The 19,134-nt window shown below is 52.5% G+C and overlaps 2 protein-coding genes across 5 annotated transcripts in view; both read left to right on the top strand.

The window, feature by feature from the left end:
- Positions 1-8,584: 8,584 nt before the first annotated feature.
- On the top strand, positions 8,585-15,268 carry KPNA7 (karyopherin subunit alpha 7). Its single transcript, XM_066198265.1, has 10 exons — positions 8,585-8,690; positions 9,326-9,463; positions 9,999-10,084; positions 10,820-11,088; positions 11,578-11,660; positions 12,113-12,376; positions 12,730-12,963; positions 13,293-13,475; positions 13,880-14,029; positions 15,051-15,268. The coding sequence occupies exons 1-10, from the start codon at positions 8,628-8,630 to the stop codon at positions 15,129-15,131; spliced, it is 1,551 nt and encodes a 516-aa protein (XP_066054362.1). The 5' UTR covers positions 8,585-8,627; the 3' UTR covers positions 15,132-15,268.
- Positions 15,269-17,893: 2,625 nt separating this feature from the next.
- The window catches only part of SMURF1 (SMAD specific E3 ubiquitin protein ligase 1), a 45,091-nt gene continuing 43,850 nt past the window's right edge, over positions 17,894-19,134 (top strand). For all 4 annotated transcript variants that reach the window (XM_066197751.1, XM_066197750.1, XM_066197748.1 and 1 more), the window contains exon 1: positions 17,894-18,176. In XM_066197751.1, coding sequence (XP_066053848.1) covers positions 18,122-18,176 — 55 coding nt within the window. In that variant the 5' untranslated portion in view covers positions 17,894-18,121. The remainder of the gene's footprint in view (positions 18,177-19,134) is intronic.

Below are 19,134 nucleotides of genomic sequence, written 5' to 3'. Positions count from 1 at the left end.
GAGAACGGAGGAGAGATTGTGGAGTGACGTGTCCCCATAGCAGTGCACAGCAAGCCCTGCAGACCATGGATGGAGGAGGGAGTTGTCTGCTAAGCAGGATGTTTGCCTTTGGTGTGGGCTCAGTTTCTTGCCCTGACACAGATTCCTTCATCATGTTAAAGTGAGACTGAGAGTCCAGCCTTCTTGCCTGAAGGGATGTGGAGCATAATTCTGTTTCAGGTTGGAAAATGGCCTTCAGATAAAGGCAGGTCAGCCCATGTAGAAGCTCAGAATGGTTTGGGTTGGAAGGACCTTAAAGCTCATCTTGTTTCCACTCCCTAACGTGGGCAGGGCCACCTTCCACTGTCCCAGGTTGCTCAAAGCCCTCTCCAACCTGGCCTTGGACACTTCCAGGGATCCAGGGGCAGCCACAGCTTCTCTGGACAACCTGCAAACAACCTCACTACCCTCGCAGGGCAGAATTTCCTGCAATGTATCTTACCAGCATTCCACCTATCCACCACAGATCACACATAAGAAAGGCTCTTGTCTCTTCCTCAGTGCTGCCAGGGATCTCAGGCTAATCACAGCAGTGCAGGTGTCCATACTGACAATCCCAATTAAAAAGAAGGAGGGTGTAAATGGAGGAGGACAAGGTGAGGAACAGGGACTACAAAACCATTTATGACTGACTGCTATAGAGCCTCAGCCTTTGTGCTGTTGTGACAAGCTTTGGAATGACAAGGAACTCAGTTTGGATGCTGCATTTTGGGGTTGCATTTCAGCAACAGAAGCAAACTGATCTCTGGTGGTTCAGGGAGGAATGGAATCCAGATCAGAAAGCCCTGCTGAAGGATCAGGGTTATATAAAGATCTGCCTTAGGAGACTGCAAGATGTTTTTGCATTTATTAGTCATTTAGAAAATAATGAAAGCTGCAACCTCATTCTCAGCTGTTGTCTGTGCTTGCTTGGGGAGGATCAGTGTATTCCTGTGAGGGCTGCAGGGATGTTGTCTCTACGGAGACACGACCAGGCTCTAACCAAACAAGGGCAGCTCGCTGCTCATGGGGCACAGAGAGTCTGATGGGGACAATGCCAAGGCCTTTCAAATCCCACCAGGTGCTCAGTGAGTCACAGATCCTGCAGCAGACAGGCTGTGCATTGTGATGAAAAGCTTCAGGGAAGACTACACGTGGGAAAGCAAAGTTCGAGTCTGTCTTCCTGGTATCCAACTTTTCAGTGTTACATTTTCAATTGTAGCACTCAATGCATGGAATTATAGAATCAGAGAATCATGGAATGGTTTGGTTGGGACAACACCTAAAGCTCATCTCTTTCCTACCATGGGCAGGGGCGCCTTCCGCCATCCCAGGTTGCTCCAAGCCCCATCCAACCTGGCCTTGGACTCTTCCATCCTGGGCTGGGGCATTCACAGTTTCTCTGGGCAACCTGTGCCAAGGCCTCCCACCCTCACAGGGAAAAAATCCTTCCTAATACCCCAGGTAACCCTGGCCTGTGTCAGTGGGAAGCCATTCCCCCTTGTCCTGTCCCTCCATCCCATATCCTAAGTCCCTCTCCAGCTCTCTTGGAGCCCTTTTAGGCACTAGAAGGGGCTCTAGGGTCTCCCTGGAGTCTCTTTTCCAAGTGAATACCCCCAGCTTTCCCAGCCTGGCTCCAGAGCAGCCCTTGGAGCATCTCTGTGGCATTCTCTGGGCTCACTCCAGCAGCTCCTCGTCCTTGTGATGATGGAAGCCCCAGAGCTGGAAGTATTTTCCCAAGTGGGGCCTCAGAAAGTGAAGCTGAGGTGCAGAATCCCCTCCTCTGCTGCCCACGGTGTGGGATCAGCCCAGGACACAGGTGGGTCCTGCAGAATTTGACTTATATTTTTACATACAATTTGTTACACTGTCACATTTCCAGGACAGAAGGAGGGAGCAAAAGGAGATGGAATTAACGGCAGGGGGGGGAGAGGGGGTCCCCAAAAGCTCATTCCCAAATCAGTGTGTGTGAGATGTGAAGCAGTTGCAACAGAGAAGAACATCACCTCTGGGCTTAGCAAAAATTATCTGCAGCTCTTGGATCAGGTGAAATATGCATGTTCAATCCTCTTTTTAGCATTTCCAAAGCATGGCTTTCAAAGGAAGGCCCCTAAATACACATTTTAAACAAAGACACTAATTTCTGTTGAAATGCTGTCCTTAGCTGGGATAATCGGAGGCGCTGGAGCAAGGTGAGGAGCGTCTGGCAGCAGGAAAGCTCATCTCCTCCTCTAATTAAGCTGCACATGGACTCCCTGACAGCAAAGAGGCATCCAGAGGCTCAAGACCCCGTGATTTATATGGATTTCCTGGTGTTTTCATGGAGTTTCTCTTCCCTGCATGATTTACAAGGCAGTCCCCCCCTTTAGAAACACTTCAGCCTTTCTCCTGGTAGGTGATGTGGAGCAAGGCTGTGCATGATTTATACAAAGTTATGTGGGTTTTTGATGAATTCCAAAGTTTCTTCATCACTCCGTTGTGCCTCATCCCCAAAAGCACTATAGATTTCTCTGTTTCAGTTCTTTGAGTTACAGAGTCAGGGACTAAAGGAATAATTATTGCTGGGCCCTGCTAAGGAGAAAAAAAAGGTAATATTTTGGCCATAGGTGATTATAATTTCTGCAGCTGAATCAGTGTCCCATAACTGACAGAGGATAATGGATTTAATAAATAACTCTGATTAAGTCTGATGTTATTTTTAAATAATTTCAAAAACTGTTAGTCTAATCCCTCCACAGCTGGCAGAAAGGAGGATGCTCAGAAGTTAAAATTAGTTCCTTAATGTTCAGCCTGGTGTGGAGTTACAGGAACTCCAGAGCTGTCCTGGTTTTCTGGGGCATTCGCTTACAGTGGAGCTGAATGGACACAAACAGCTGCCTTTGGAAAGTGGGAATGAGCTCACATAGCCCTGCTGCTGTTCCTCCCAATGCTCTGATAGCCCAGCAGGAGCTCCCAGCCCAGCTGATGGCATAATCAGTTGGTTTTACACTCCACAAGCTGTCTGCCTGCACACAAATTCTTTTTCTCTTGATTCCTAGGGAATTCCCAACTCTCCCAGGCCTCTTTATCAATAAATATAGATATCTTCTGTATAATATCAATATGATTCCTTTCCTTTTTGTTTTTCAGCGCCTACATTTCGGAATGATCCTGTTTCTTGGCTGGAAAAAGGACCTGAAGAACACTTTGCCTTGAAAAGCAGCACAGAATCCCACAGCCACAGCAGGAGCTGTTTCAACTGAAATGATGGAACACCATACTTCTTTCCTCCTCCTCTTTTTCCTCCTCCTTCTTTTCTCTCCCATGGAGATGGGATGACAGAGCTGTTCAGCCTGGAGAAGATAAAACTCCAGGGAGACCTGAGAGACCCTTCCAGTGCCTAAAGGGCCTCCAAGAGAGCTGGAGAGGGACTGGAGACAAGGGCCTGGAGGGACAGGACAAGAGAAAATGACTTCCCACTGACAGAGGGTAGGGTTAGATGGGATGTTGGGAAGGAATTTTCCCCATGTGTGAGGGTGGAGAGGCACTGGTACAGGTTGCCCAGAGAAGCTGTGAATGCCCCTGGATCCCTGGAAATATCCAAGACTAGGTTGGATGGGGATTGGAGCAACCTGGGATAGTTGAAGATGTCCTTGCCCATGGTAGGGGTTTGGAATAGGATGATCTTTCGGGTCCTTTCCAGCTCAAACAATTTCATAATTCTCTGAACTGACACAACCCCATGGCTCCCTGGCTAGAGAGGAACAGGGGCAGAAAAGCAGGACCACATCTTTGAGGCTGTTCCACTAAATTAAAGGAAACCACAAACTGAACCTTCAGCCTCAGAAAATCCAGCTGCGGTGCTTGGCTTTGCCTCTGGCTCAGCAGTAAGGCAGAGATAACAATAAATCCCTTCTCCCACCTTCTGCATGTCCTGATTAGACAGACTGTGGCAGATGGGGGCTGTCATTATTCCGTGCCTGTTCCGTGCCTGGCACAAAGCGGCGGCTCCGATCCCGGCTCCCGCCCGTGGCGGCTGCGCCAACAATAGCTCTGACAAGAAGCTGATGGCTGCTGCTGGGGAGGTCACAAGCTGCCCAACCTCTGCCGCCCCAGGAGGGACCAGTGCAGCCTGTGGAGCTGGCACTGCCTCTCTCGCAGATTGTGTGCCAGGAGGATGGATCCCAAGTGAAAAAGGAGGAATTTCCAGGCTCCATCCCTGCCACACTTTGGAATGCCCCACATCCATGAAGGCATGAAGCTGTGTCAGGGAGATTTAGGCTGGATATCAGGAAAGGTTCTTCCCCCAGAGGGTGGTTTGGCACTGCCCAGGTTCCTCAGGGAATGGGCACAGCCCCAAGGCTGCCAGAGCTCCAGGAGCATTTGGACACCACTCCCAGCACAGCGTGATTTGTTGGGGTGGCCTGGGCAGGGCCAGGAGTTGGACTCTGATCCTTGTGCGTCCTTTCCAGTTCAGGACACATCATGATTCTATAATCAACCAGCAGTTACATCATCAGCTGTTTCGGGAACCCACATGGATATTTCCTTGGTGTTAGTGTAACTAATAAGTAAAATTAATTTGTTGATGTTCATTTAATGGAACTGTTGCTGACAGAGAGGATGCTGCGTGAGAGCAGCCATTCAGGGGCTGGCAGGGGCCCCTCCCTCTGCTCCCCTTCCACCAGCTGAGGCTCTTCTCTCTCAGAGGGGTTGCTCCGACCAGCTGCTGTGCCTGTGCAGCACCCCAGGATGCATCCCAGGGTGTTCCTGCCTTGTCTCTCTCTGCCACAGAGATGCCACACGCTGACACCTCCCCTGACCAGCACCTTTCTCCTTTCTCCACATGCAGTGAAGGTAAATCCATGCAAGAAACATGAAAACACACAGGACAGGAAATCAGGGCTTTTCTCTCAGGGCTTAAAAGGAGTGTTTTCAAATCTACTCCAGTCAGAGCCTCACTGAGGTGCAGTAGAGGGGTGAAGGGTGGCAGAGTGGGGGAGAACAGCCTCAAAAAAGCCCCGACACTGGAACCACAGCTTCTCATACCTGTCACAATGTGGATTTTCAGCTTGAGCACACAAGGCTGAGCTCAGGGGACACTGTCATGTAGATTTAGGGTTTTATCTCCTTTCCTCTCCATTAGCTGTGATACCTTCTTATTATGCTGAAACCCAAAACTTTTCTTTCCTCCAGTGGTTTTTCCCTTCCCCATTTGGCAAATATCGATCTCTCTGTGTCCTCAGCATGGGTTCAAATCCACCCCCCTCATCCTCAGCCTGCTCCTGGGGTCAATTGCATGGCAGTGCCACCTCTCATGACATCAGGGACCAGAGTAAAGAACAAGGAGAGGGATGTTCATCCATTACACGTGTTTTTCTCTCCCCATCCTCTCCCTCTGTGCACTGGAAGTGACAGGGAACTGAACAGGATGGGGCTGATTGTGCTTGGCAGGTGGAGAGGGAATGGAAGGAGCAAGGAGAAAAAGAGCAGCCCAGGATAACCATGAACTTCTCCCAGCCTTGTTTCACATTCACACCCTGCAGCACCTTGGGCAAGAGCTCTCCAGGCAGGGGACCAAAAGCTGGGGGCTGGCCTGTGCAGGAGGCTGCCCCCACTTACCTTGGGGTGTGATTTTAAGCCAATTTAATTAAATTTCTTGGCAAGGTTGTGAGGACTCATCTATTTCAGCTTGAGCCAGGCCTGTTTTGATTTAGTGTTGGCTGATTAGGAATTAGTGGAAACAAACCACTCAGAAAACAAAATTAGAGGGTGCATGCTAACTTTTGCACCAGATTAAGTTGAATTAAAAAGCAATTGAAATGTAATTTTCCTGTCTCAAGCAGCCAAGAAACAAGATAATGCAACCAGTGGCACTTGAAGCTTAAAATCACAGCAGCCAGGATTAGCACAACTGGCTTTTTAATGCCTACAAACAACAGATTTATCTGAAGGTCTTTTCTCAAACCTCCCCTATCACCTTCCACATAAAGCTGTGTACAACTCATTTTATTTGCCTCGAAATGCAGAATTGGTGTGACCCCAGGACTTGAATCCAGGACTTAGAGCAGCCAGGGTATTGCAAAGCACGTCTCCATAGGTATTTCCATGCTGGGCAATACTAGTTGTTCCCTGAATTCCTATAATTTGGATTGGAATGGCTCTGTGTGCACGGCTGGAAGGTGCAGAGGCCCAGGGGTGTGAAGGGTGCAGACCCCAGTGGTGGGTGCTATCCTCATCTGCATCCCAGGATCACCTTCCTGCAGCTCTGAGTGACTTTGTTTCCCCATCTCCCTCATAGAGAAAGATGTCAAGTAGTTTAAAGTCAGATTTTAATTAAATATTTCAATTACTGTTTTCCCTACCCTTCTGGGAAACACTGCTCCTCCCTTCCCCATATGCTGGAGCAGGCTGGCACCCCTGCACACACCGAGAGGGTTTTATGGGGCTTTGCTCAAAAGGGTGATGGTGTGGAGGGGGTGCCAAGCCAGGATGCCTTCAGCACCTCAGAGTCCCCAGTACTGCGCACAAGCCCGCAGCCAAGCCCTGCTGCAGTGGTTATTTGGGGGTCAGGGAGCTGCTGCCCCTGTTGGCCAGAGCAGCAAGAACAGGACTAGGGCAAGGACTCCATGAATGAAAATATCTCTTGACTGATGGAGACTGTCATGGGCACAAAACTCAGCAGTTTGTGAGCTGCCCAGCAGCTCCTGGCCAAAAGCTAAAGGACTCATGGAGATAATGGGTTCCTGCTGGGTTTCTCTCCTTGCCACCTCCCTCCCGTGCCAGCCAGCAGCTCAGTGCCTGATGATGCTCCAAGCTGCCTAATCCTGTCTTGGCTCACTTGCAACCTCTGTGCAGCTGATTCTGCCTGGTTCCCTGGTCCTGGGTTAGGAGAGGATGCTCTCCTGGCCTGCAGCACCACCTACAAGCTACCCAGACAAAAAAAAGGGGCACCCCAGCCTGTTTGTGCCCTGTACAGTGATGGGGTGGCAGAGCCCAAACTGTCCCCCACAGCCCAGGACACTGCACAGGTACAGGCTGGCATCACACACAAAGGGTCTTGGCCAAAGCTGGCAAAGCATACGTGTGTGGAGGAGATCTGGGGGTTGAGTGGTGGCCCAGACAGGAAGACAGACACCACCTCCCAGGTGAGGGAGCAGGTGCAGATAACGGGGGGGGCTGTCTTGGGAAGAGCCAATCGTGGAGGGGAACTGGGGGTACGTGGCCCCATGGGGGAAATAAAAGAGGCAGTTGAGGGTAGTGGTGTATGAGGCAGAGTTAGAGTAAGTGATTTTGAGTCCTCCTTGGGGTACTGGGTGGTTGTTTATTTTATTTTACCCCACTATGAGGTTCCTGTTTGGGGCTTGGCTGGAGTCATCTGGGTGGGTTGTGGTCCTCCTCCTGCTGGGATGGAGTGGAGAAAGCTCCCCCAAAAGAAGAGGCTTTCTGGGGTGTTTGTCTCTGTTGGGGGAACAGAGGAGAGAAGGTGGGAGCAGACCTTGAGGTTTGAATGTTAGAATTAAGGCTGTGGGGGATGTTGAATTGAGCTCAGGCTCAGCCTGGCCTTTCTGGAAACTGGAGAAGGGCTGCAGCTGGATACATGGGGTAAGAGCTGCTATCTGGCCTTGGTTAGTGGGACAGGAAACAGGGAGAGAGAAGATGAGTAAACCACCAAAACCTTGAACTTAAAAGGATGGTGTGAGGGAGCCCTTGGAAGCTGCTCTGAGCTGCAGGTGTTGGCTGTAAGCCTGGAGGGGAGGAGAGGAGGCACCATCTGTGTGGGATCAGCCCCTGGGTGTGTTGATGCAAAACCTGGGTTTAGGGGTCCCATGATGGTGTCTGCTCTGAAAACATCTCTCTTAATGCTGGCTGGAAGCCTTGTTTTTCTGACAAAAGCTGTCTGAAAGCCAAGTTTTGGTTTATTTGTGTGTGTTAAATCTCTGGCTTTTGCTGGGAGGTGCTTAGAGATTATTTTTACCTGTCTCTATTTCATGATGTTCACCTGGCAGCCTGTACTAGTTGCTGGATTTCCAGAACTTTTTTTTTATCAGTTGAACTTGGTCACTTCATGTCCCTGCATGTGACTGTGGGTCTTTCCTAGTTGGGGGTGGAGGAAGCCAGGTTGGGCTCTGTGGTGGAGTGAGAGAGGCTTGGACGTGGCTGTGTGTCCTTAAATGAAACCTTGAGCTGCTCTTTTTGGAGGCAAGAGGCCTTGCCAGGCTTGGGTTGTGCGTCAAAGGAAATGTAAAAGCCCCAGGATCAGGGCTGGGGGAAGGGGGTGTTCCTGTCACCGTGGGGTGTCTGTGTCTGGCTTCCTCCTGGGATTGCAGCAGCTGTAATTTTTGTAGCCTGATATTAAGTGGTATTTTGTGCTTGTATTTAGTTCAGTGGCTCAGCTGCAGTGTGTGAAGATCCTACCAAGCCCTGCTTGGGGCTGGGGATCGCCAGTCTCTCCCTTGCTGGGAGAGTGGGGTGGAAATGTGTGGCCCAGGCTGCTGGTGGGAGTGGAGGGTCCCAGCCCCCTCAGTGGCTGGCAGGGGATGTTGCTGGGCAGCTGTGACCTGACCCTGCTCTGTGCTGACCCCCAAGAGCACCTGAGGGTGTCCAGCACCTCTCTCAACTCTGCCAAGATGCCAGGCAGGAAGCACAGCCAGCACGCGAAGTTGTTCAAGAACAAGGGCAAGGATGAAACTGTGAGTACCCACCTGCCTGTGCCAGAATTTTGGACCCCAGCAGAGCCCACTGTTGGCAGGAGCTGATGGAGAGGCTTCTCAAGGTCCATGGCCCCAAACCTACCTGTGTGAGGGAGCAGGGGAATGGCTTTGGATACTTTCAGCTGGGATGCTTGTGTGGGTTTTGGGATGTGGTGTGGGACTGGCTGGGCTGCAAGGAGCGTGGTGGCACAGGCAAGGGGGATGTGAGTTTTGGGTGTGTGGCCGGGGGAGGGAGAGGGCTCAGCCCCAGCCTGCTGAGCTCTCCACAGCAGTTATCCCTGCAGAGCTGGGGCTGGTATGGGATGTCAGATGTAGGATCTGTCAGCTTGATTTAAGCCAGTAGAGGAGATGAGGGTTTGCCTTTCAGGTTCAGAAAATCTATTTTTAAGAACGCCCACTCGTCACTGGTTCATCCAGCAGCCCGTGTCCTTGGGAGGCCCTGAGGGAGAGGCTTCCTCTGTCCCATCTCCTGCTTCACCCTCCAGGCCACGGTGAGGAGATGCTGGCTCTGCACTCCTCCTGTAGGAAACGTGGGGCAGAGGGCTGCAGGAATGAACTCCCTGGGGAATGGGGCAATGCCGATATCAGTGGGATGGTGTTCTTCATCCCCCCAGACCCTGCGGAGGCAGAGGGTGGAGGTGAGCGTTGAGCTGAGAAAGGCCAAGAAGGACGAGCAGATCCTGAAGCGCAGAAACATTTCCGTTCATTTGGAGGAGAATCCCTCTCTGGCAGAAGACAGAGCAGATATGGTGGTGAGTGCTTAGTGCTCTGCACCTGGGCAGGATCAGGCAGCAGGAACCATCCCCTGCTTGGGCCACTACCAACTCCAGCTGGGGTGACCTGGGTTAAGCAGCTGGAGCCATTCCTGATCCCCATGCCCAGTGCTGAGGAGTGTTTCGGACTGCCTGGCCTTCACCCGTGCAATTTTTCATGGTGATGATGTCCTGCTGGCCTCCCTTGATGGCAGGTAGAACAGGCTGGTGCTCTGGCTCGCTGGGAGCTGCTCCTGTCTGGCTCCCTGCACAGCCGGGGGTAATTACTGAGCTCGCAGGCCCATTATGGTGTCGGTGACTCTTTCACTGCTTGATTACAAGCATTAGTTGCCTTGAAGGCTTTTGTGGATTCTCTTCCTCTGCCTCATCTCGAAACTGTGTTGCATAAAGAATAGACACTGCTTAGATATGAAGTGGTGACTGAGCCGGGTCTAGACGGCTGATTGACTGCCGAGATTAAACCGGAGGGAGCCCCGGCTCCCCGGCTGACTCTGAATCATTCCCTGTGACACAGATTATTCAGCCGTCCTTGGAGAAGATCGTGGAAGCTGTGAATGGGGACGACACCCAGCTGCAGCTGCTCGCCACCCAGGCCACCAGGTATGAGCACAGCTTGCTGGAGCTGCGCTGGGATTTGGGGACAAAAGGCTGCAAGTTCCTGTTTGAGGAGCTCTCTAGAGAGATGGCAAAAGGGAGAAGGAGCCTGGTAACCCAAACTGCCCATGGGAATCTCAGCTGGTGCCTGTTCGGTGGCCTGTGTGCTGTGCTTGGCTCGCAGTCCTTTGTGAGCCCAGCCAAGGGGTTGGCTGTGCTGCCCCTTCCTGTGCTATGCTGGGGATCATGTTGGATCACACAAGAAATCAAGTACCACATGCCTGGGAAGGACAAGGACTGGAGAGGCTGGCTCTGTAAAGGGTCAGTGCTGAGCAGGGCTGTCCCCAAGAGGGTGGGGACACGAAAGACAACAGGGTGCCATCATCACCCAGCTGGCAGCAGGGGTGTCTCCTGAGGATGCACCTGCATCCCTGCTGGTGCTTCCTTGGCTGGCTCAAACTATTGTACCAATGATCTGGGACCAGTACCATTCCCAGTGACCATGGCTGTGAGGTTGTCAGGGCTTTACTTCCAACAGACACCCTGCTCCTGCTTCAGCATCTTTAGCTGTCTCTTCCCTCTGCATGGCAGCCCCTCTGCTGAGAGTTTGTTGTGGTGGGATGCTGAGCCATCCATGCTTCCCCTGCAAGCCACAACCTTGTGCCTGGCCACAGGGCTATGGGCTGTGGTGGCACCACACAGGGTTCCTCATGGCTGGCTGTGCTGTGTCCTCTCTCACAGGAAAATTCTGTGCAGGCACAAGGACCCCCCCATCGATCAGATCATCGAGCTGGGGATCATCCCCAGGATGGTGGAATTCCTGGGCCGTGCTGACAATGCTGCCCTGCAGTTTGAGGCAGCCTGGGCACTGACCAATATCGCCTCTGGCACCTCAGAACACACCAGGGCCGTGGTGGATGCAGGGGCCATCCCAGCCTTCATCTCCCTGCTGTCCTCCCCACACATGCACATCAGTGAGCAGTCAGTGTGGGCCCTGGGCAACATTGCAGGTGAGGGGGCCTGGGGGGGCATTTGGAGGTCCCTGACTGGGCCAGGGATTTGATGATCCTCGTGGGCCCCTTCCAACTTGGAGTATTCTGTGATTCTGCAAGGGAGATAAAGCATTGGTGCTCCTCTCCCTGCAGCTTTGTCTTGAAGCTGCTGCTCCTATCGAACCTGTAGTGTTCTTCAGCCCCTTGCTGTGGCCTGGCAGCTTTTGAGATCCTGTGTTGGCTCTGCAAGAGGATTTTGGCCAAAGCCAAGGGCGAGACTGTTCTGCTGGGGTGGATTAACCCACTAATGTCACCATAGAGAGAACAGAATAATGGGTCATGCCTGGTTGGCCTGCTGGCACTCCAGTCCGCCCAGTAAATCCTTCCCACCTGAAAATGCCTAATGGTGTGTGGTTGGTGGGTCATGCAGCAGGTCTGATTGCTCTTAGATGTTGACTGTCTTGTGACTTTGGCACATGCAATGACCAATTCTTTTTGTCTGTCCAGGGGATTGCCCTCACTACAGGGATGCTCTTATTGCTCGTGATGTAATTCCTCCCTTGCTGGCTCTGGTGTCACCTACAACTCCAGTAAATAACGTTCATTTTCTTGACTTAACAGCTCTTAATCCCTTGGGTGATGGGTGAGTCCACTGTCTGCCTTCTACACAACAAACTTTGTATAATTGAATGAGACCCTGCTCTAAACTGCTTTTATGGCCCTGCCTATGCACAAAGCTGGGGATGCCAAGCAGACACTCCTAGTCAATGTGATCTCTTCCATCCTTGGCTTTCTTATCCAGCTCTGACTATCTCAGGCTAGGAATAAGATGAAACTGGTGCAAGGCAGACTTGCATATGCATGTGGAAGGGCTGAACTTGCCCTTCAAGCTTCCTGCTGCTGCTTTGTGGTTTGTCTCTGCCCTTCTGCAATGGTTCCTGCCCTGGTGTTCTGTCTGTGGTGTGCAAGAACCTTCACAGGATAACACAGACTGAGGAGCCCTTGGGGGCAGTGAGGATCTTACACCTGCCTTGTGTTTCAGGTTGGGTTCCTGAGGAACATCACTTGGGCACTGTCAAACCTGTGCAGGAACAAGAACCCCTGCCCTCCCTTGGATGCTGTGCAGAAGATTCTGCCAGTCCTCATCTTCCTCCTGCAGCATGAGGACAAGAGTGTCATCTCTGACTCCTGCTGGGCTGTTTCCTACCTGACTGATGGCTGCAATGATCGCATCCAAATTGTGGTGGAGACAGGGATTCTCCCAAGGCTTGTGGAACTCATGGACAGCCCAGATTTTACTGTTATGGTAGGGAACAATCAGCAATCTCCACCCTCTGGTCCCTTAGTGTAGAAAGGTCTGAGGAGAGGGAAGGCACGTGCCCTTGTTCTGTGTGGCAGCTGTGGTGTGCTGTCCCCTTACCCTGCAGAACTGACGGCCTGCTTGTCAAGCCACTGCTCTGTTCTGCTGGCTGAGGCTGGATAGAGACTCTAAAGCTGCTTAGAGCAAACAAGGGACGACGGAGCCATAAATAAACAGCCATCACCCACAATACTCTCCTTGTGTGAAGGATCAAGCACTTAGGGAGGGATCTTGCTGGGCTTTCTGACATGTATCCCTCGAGGTAAGGACTCTCCTCATCTCCTCTAATCTCTGTCTAGACTCCAGCTCTCCGTGCCATTGGGAATGTGGTCACAGGCACAGACCAGCAGACCCAGGAAGCCATCAATGCCGGTGCCCTGACTGTCCTGCCCCGGCTGCTGAGGCACACAAAGCCAGTGATCCAGAAGGAAGCAGCCTGGACCCTCAGCAACATTGCAGCAGGGCCTTCCCAGCAGATCCAACAGATCATCACCTGTGGGTTATTGCCACCTTTGGTGGAGCTGCTCGACCAGGTAAGGGATGGGCACAGCGCTGCTGCAGGAGGAACATGGGGTTCAGGAGGCCTGGGATGGCTCATTTGTGAAGCACTTGGCCCCAGACCCACCTGGGCAGGCTGTTTCAGAGCTGTTGAGATCCTTGGGACAGCCTGAGCATCCTGATTTGTCAGTACACCTGCATGGAAATGCATCCTGGAGCTGCCCTTGGCGCCTCTGGCAGGTGTCCATGCACCACCCAAAGGGCTGGGAAAGCTGCATTAGAAGGGAAATGGTTATCCTTGCCTCACACTCATGCTAGAGGGATACAAAAGCTTGGGAGTGCCTTTGCTGTGCTGCTTTTCCAGGGTGACTTCAAGGCTCAGAAGGAGGCTGTGTGGGTAGTGGCCAACTTCACAACTGGAGGAACAGTGGAACAGGTTCTGGAGCTCGTCCGTTCCGGGGTCCTCAAACCTCTGCTCAACCTGCTCTTGGCCAAAGACAGCAAAACCATCCTGATCATCCTGGACACCATTTCAAGTCTCTTTCTGGTGAGATCTGCTCGTCCTGGATGCCATTTTGGAATCCAAAGAGCAGCAAGGAGTGAGCCTAATGCTTGCACTGTGTGGTTAGAACAATGACTCTTTCCTTTTGGAGTAAAATTTAGACCACATGAAGTCTCTTTCTTGGATACCCTTGCGTTGTCTAAGGGGCTTGGCAAGATAAAGTTCCCAAAGTGTTGCTCTTCATCCCCTGCTCACTGGTTTGGTTGGCAGTCCCCAGCAGGGACTAGTATTCCACAGGCACCACAGTCACGTTCCTGGCATCAGGGAGGGATCAGAAATTCAGGGACTGTGAGCCTTTGGCTTGTCGATGAGGGTTGTAATTACAGAAAAGACCATCTTAGACCTGTTACTGATGTTCTGTTTTCCTGCTTGGCTTTCCAATGTTACAGGCAGCTGAGAAGTTGGGACAGACAGAGAAGTTGTGTCTGCTGGTGGAAGAACTTGATGGTCTGGAGAAAATTGAGAACTTGCAAAACCATGAGAATGACATGGTCTACAGAGCTGCCCTGAAAATCATAGAGAAATACTTTTCTGGTGAGGTATGTGAGCCCTTGCTATTCCTCAGCTGAAAATGTGAGGTTATTACACACTGGAAGGAAGGACAGAGTTTAAGGATACTGGAAGAGGTTTTTAGAGGAGACCTCCACATGACCAGAGTAGTCCTTGCAGCTTTTTTCAGCTGCTTTTAAAGGTCTGTAAAAGCACTGAGTTGTCAGCCAATGAGTTGCACAACAGACATGGATGTCTTGATAGCATCTTGCTGCTGGAATTTAAACTGGGATCAGCTGGAGTTACTGCAGTTACTGATATGAATACCAAATGTGGAGAAGTTTCCTCCTTCAGAGCTGAGCTGGCTTGTCACTATGAATGGCAGCCTCCTACTCAGCTGATAACAGGGCTCAGGTTGCATTTGGATTACTTGACCCTTCTCATGGTAAGGAATCTATGGAAAAAGAGGATAGGACACCAGCTAGGAGCTGCAAGAGTCCAATGACTGTTAAAGATGCCATGTTTGGTCCTAGCCTTAGATTTGCAGATGGGAAAACATCAGGGAAGAGGCTTAGAGGTCTGGCAGACCTTGGAGCTGTGGCTCAGTTTGGGTGTGAGCTGCAGCAGGGGGCAAAGGTCTGGTTTAGTCCTTTGCCAGAGCAGGGTCTGTGGGGTGTCCCTGTGGGAGGGTCTGGAGGAATTCTCCACACCAGCTCCTGCTGGAGGGGCTGGATGCCAGGGGAGCATCTCCCTCAGCAGTTCTGGCTTGTTGCTGTTCCAAGCAGGCCATTTAATTTTGGTGAGCTCTACCGCTGCAGCCACTTTTTCCTTTTGCTTCTGGTGTCTGAACCCAAAGGCTTGGCTGCTTTTCTGTGTGGGCTGCAGGGACACTGCAGCTTCAGGGTGCAGTGAGGAGCAGGAAGGCTTGGCCTGGTCTCCAGGAGTTCTGCTGAAGTCAAGCTGAGCTTAACAGCTGGATTTTTAAAGCAAGAATAAAACAGAGTTGCTGTGAAAAGCTTGGGCTTATTCAAATGCACACCCTATAAATGATTGCTATCATTTTCCTCCTAGGAGAATACAGACCTGGAGCCCCAGACTGGCCAAGATGGGCTGTATGATTTCTCAGTGGAGAAGCAAGACTTCAACTTCTGAAGATGAAGCACGACACAGTTCTAAGCTGGTGGGTGGAGGTGCCTTGGAAGTGCTCAGACATCCAAACCACGAGGAGCAGAGATGCTGAGCCTTTTTACTTCTGAAACTTGTCAATAAATTGCACTTTTGTCTTTGTACCTCTTGCCTTTAATTATTTTCCCCCCTTGGAAATGACTTTTTTCCCAATATCATCTTAAGGCCTTGCAGGAGTATGTTGGAGCCCTGGGCACGTTTTCGAGGTGGAATTTTTCTTCTAAGTACATTAAACTGCAGGAGAGCAGCATCCTGCCACCAAATTCTGTGCTGAAATTTCCAGGCTTGACTTGAAGTGGCTGAAGTAGCTCTGAAAAATTGTTTGAGAAGTTTCACCCTTCTGCAGGCACCATCATTGCAGTGGGAAAGGAGGTGCTTGCAGCAGGGAAGGAGCTGAGCCAGGGGCAGGTGGGTCAGTGTCCTTGCTGTGTGTTACTTCACCTGGAAGCATTGGAGAGTGGATGCAGGAGCTGTTGAGTAAATGCTGGTCCTTTGGAAGGGAAGTTGTTGGAGGCAGTGCAGGAGCCATGATTCACCTCTGCTGCAGCTTCCCTGTTGCCATCCATCAGCCTGGAGCCCATCGATCTCGCTCTGCCCTTTAATTCCAAGGACCTGTATTTCAGGTTTCTATGCTATGTCCCTGGCTCCTCTTCTCCTTCTCTCCAAGCCTTCCACGTGTGGTCTCCAGCAGAGGGATGGAGTTGAGCCCATGGTACAAAGATTTTGTGCTGTGGGTTCTCAATGAGCTGCTGGACACTGCTCTATCTGTGCAGTGTTGATGGCTCCCAGCAGACCCTTCCCCAATCCTTTGCCCCCCAGGGCTTGAAGCATCTCAAAGGCTTTGCTTAAGGCAGGATGAGAGAACAGCTTTTCCTCCCTGCTTGGGGGCTTTGGCTCTTCGAAATGACCCTGGGTGGGCTCAGGGCTCTGCTTCCTCAGGTGCAGTGGGAGGTGATGTGACAGGCAGCTTAATCTGGAGGGAAAATCTCCTCTTCAGGAAACAGAGCCTCTTCTTCTGCCCTGGATTGGTTCATTTGAGGATTTATGCATTTCTCCTGCAGGCCACCCAGGCAAAAGGGAGTTGGTAGTGTAAATGTGTTCTCTGGGTTATGGGTAGCAGGGTTGAGTGTCACTTATTTAATATTCAAATACTGGGATATGATGAATTGCAAAGTGCTTCTTACATCCAGAACTCTGGATTAAAACGTGATACACCAATGCCTGAACATGCACCTGAAATCTCTTGGATTCTTTTTCCTGCATATGCTGGACGTAAACTTATGGTTGGTGGCGTTACAGAGAGCCAGGGGCCCAGAGCTGCTCCTTTTCACTGTTTTGTCTGTAACTTACAACAAAATTCTATCCTGAAAGCAGGGCGCAGGACAATGTGCCCCTCTTAAAAAGAGTGTGGGGATGTGCTTACTGTCTCCCCTGGCAGCTGGAGAGCTGGGCCCTGTGCCTGAAGGATCACCAAGGCTGCTGTGTGGGTGTGTGAGCGACCAGCAGGCAGCTGCTTGCCTGGCCCAGGGGCGCTGCCCTCCCCTGCTCCCTGCCAGCCCCAGGCAATTGTAGCTCTGGGGCAGTAGAGGCATCCCCTTCTCTCAGTGGGGTGGGATGGGGGCTCCAGGGGCACCAGCAAAGGGGAGATGCTGCTGTGCTTCCTCAGGGCAGCTCAACCTCCCTCTAGAGATGCACAAAAAAAAGTAGTTTTTCTAATTAAAACCTCCTCTGTCCTGGCCCCAGAGGAGCAGGTGGAGGATTATTCAGGCTAGAAAAGACCCCCAAGATCACCCACTGATTTCTATCAGCCCACTACTCCTTTAATGCCACCTCTTCTCCTTTGAGCACTCTCAGGAGTGGGCACTCCACTGCGGCCCTGGGCAGCCTGTCACTGCTTGACCAGTAAAGAAATCTTTCCTAATCTCTACCCCTGGGACAACCCAGGGCTCTTTCCTTTGCGTTATCACTTGGGAGAAGAGTCCATTCCCCACCTGGCACCCTCCCATCAGGGAGTTGTAGACAGTGAGAAGGTGCTGCTCCAATTGTGGAGATTGTAAGGGCATTGCTGCTGCCTGTAGTGGTGTTTGCCCCAGAGTAAGACCCCTTTACATGCCTGTGCTACCTACAATGCCACCTCCAGGCACCCCTATGCTCCCTCCATGTCCCTCCCCACACATCCTCCATGTAACCGTGAGAGCTCCCCTCCATCCCCATGCCAATCCCAGGCACCTCCTGTCACCCTCATGCTACCCTTCATGTCACCCCTGTTCCACCCCTGAGATCATCTATTCACCCCCAGGCAGCCCTATTTGTCCCTTTCCATCCCAAGACAGCCCTAGGCATCCCTATTACCCCCATTCCACCTCCATTTCCCCCTGTCAGTCCCCGGGCATCCACATTCCCCCTTATTTCCCACATCCTGCTCCTTTTCTGCTCTGTTCCCCCATTTCCCACTATTCGCTCCTATTCCCCCATTGTCCCTATCCCATTCCTTTACTCCCATTCCCCCTCTATTCCCCCACTCCCCAGCCCACTCCTATTCCCTAATTTCCCCACCCTCACCCCGCGCCAGGGGGCGCTCCCCCGACCCCTCCCACGCATGCGCGGCACCCCGACCTTCCCTCCTCCGACCTTCTCCTCATGGCGTCCGGACGCGGCCACACCGCCCAGCGCGCTGACGTCACCGCCCTCCGCCGTGCGCGGGGGCGTGGCGGGGGCGTGACCACGGTTCTCCGCGGCCGGGCCGGGCCGGGCGGGAGCGGCGGCGGCGGCGGCTGAGGGGACTGAGGGCGCCGAGCCTGCCGAGCCTGCGGCGGCTGCCGGAATCCGGGCCCGGGCATCCCCGGCATCGTGAGGAGCGGGCGGGCTCGCATGGCGGGGCTGCGCGGGGCCGCCGGTTGAGCTCGGCGCCGCCGCCGCCTCCTCCTTCTTCTCCTCCTCCTCCTCCTCCAGGCGCGATGTCGAATCCCGGTACCCGCCGGAACGGATCCAGCATCAAGATCCGCCTCACAGGTAACGGGGCGGCGGCGGCACCGTGTGTGTGTGGCCGCACATCCCCGGCTGGGCCCGGGGTCCCCTCCCCTCTCCCCGGCCTGGCTGTGAGGGGAGGGGCCGCCGGGCCCGACCTCCCAGCCTTGCTTAACTTTTATCCACCGTTTTTCTGTTCCGCTTCTACCTCTGTGGCCCGGCGGAGCCTCTCTGTGCCTTTGTTTATTTATATTTTTTCCCGCCCCTCCGGCGTGGGGTGACATGAATTTGAGGAGGGTGAGGGTTTGTCACTGTCTCCCCCTCGTTTTCCAGCAGGTCAGGGCACGCTTCTCCTTCCTGGGATCTTTCCTGCCCCTTCCCCCGTGGAAGGTGACACTCAGCACCCCCTCCAGCACCCTGACCCTACACGGGGTCCTTTGTGCCCTCTTCCCGATCAGGGCTCCTTGTTGATAACGCTGCATTCTGCCCTTTTGTGGGGTCTCTTCTGCACCCCCCAAGTGTGGGGGGGGTCCCTGGGACACCACTGCCCCCCTCCTAGCCCCTTCCTGGGGTCGCCTCTGCACCTTCCCTGTCTGTGGGCATCCCTGTGACACCTGTCCCATTTCCCAGCCCATTCCCAGGCTTTCCCTTGTTTCCTGCCTCATGGGGTATCCCCGTGTGCCCCCTTCCACCCCTCCCTACCCCTCCTTGGGCTCTCCTCTCCACCTTTCCCGGGAGGATTCCCAGGGCCACCTCTCCCACAGACTGGCTTTTCAGCAAAGCCTTTCACAATTTGCCTTACTTCACTTTAATTAACAATCCCCCCCAAACCTCCTGTGTGCCGAGGAGGATAACTCAGCTGCTAATGAGAAAATACCCATTTAGCTGCTTTTAGCTGGTTGGGGTTTTTTTAGCGTGTTATTTGTATTTTTTTTTTTAATTTTCCCTCCTTGTTCTCACATGGCACATGGTGGCATTCCACTTTGGAAGTTCCTGCCCCGTG

The sequence above is a fragment of the Chamaea fasciata genome, unplaced genomic scaffold (assembly GCF_029207755.1).
Source record: "Chamaea fasciata isolate MVZ Bird 193981 ecotype frontalis unplaced genomic scaffold, bChaFas1.0.hap1 SCAF_16, whole genome shotgun sequence".
Lineage (NCBI taxonomy): Eukaryota > Metazoa > Chordata > Aves > Passeriformes > Sylviidae > Chamaea > Chamaea fasciata.
The sequence above is the reverse complement of the archived record's forward strand: the minus strand, read 5'-3'. Positions and strand labels throughout refer to the sequence as shown.

Excerpts from the sequence above, each read along its gene's own strand:
- KPNA7 (XM_066198265.1), top strand. The coding sequence starts at position 8,628 with ATGCCAGGCAGGAAGCACAGCCAGCACGCGAAGTTGTTCAAGAACAAG. Across the intron at positions 11,661-12,112 it reads TGGTGTCACCTACAACTCCA|GTTGGGTTCCTGAGGAACAT; the intron begins GTAAATAACGTT and ends CTTGTGTTTCAG. Across the intron at positions 12,377-12,729 it reads GCCCAGATTTTACTGTTATG|ACTCCAGCTCTCCGTGCCAT; the intron begins GTAGGGAACAAT and ends ATCTCTGTCTAG.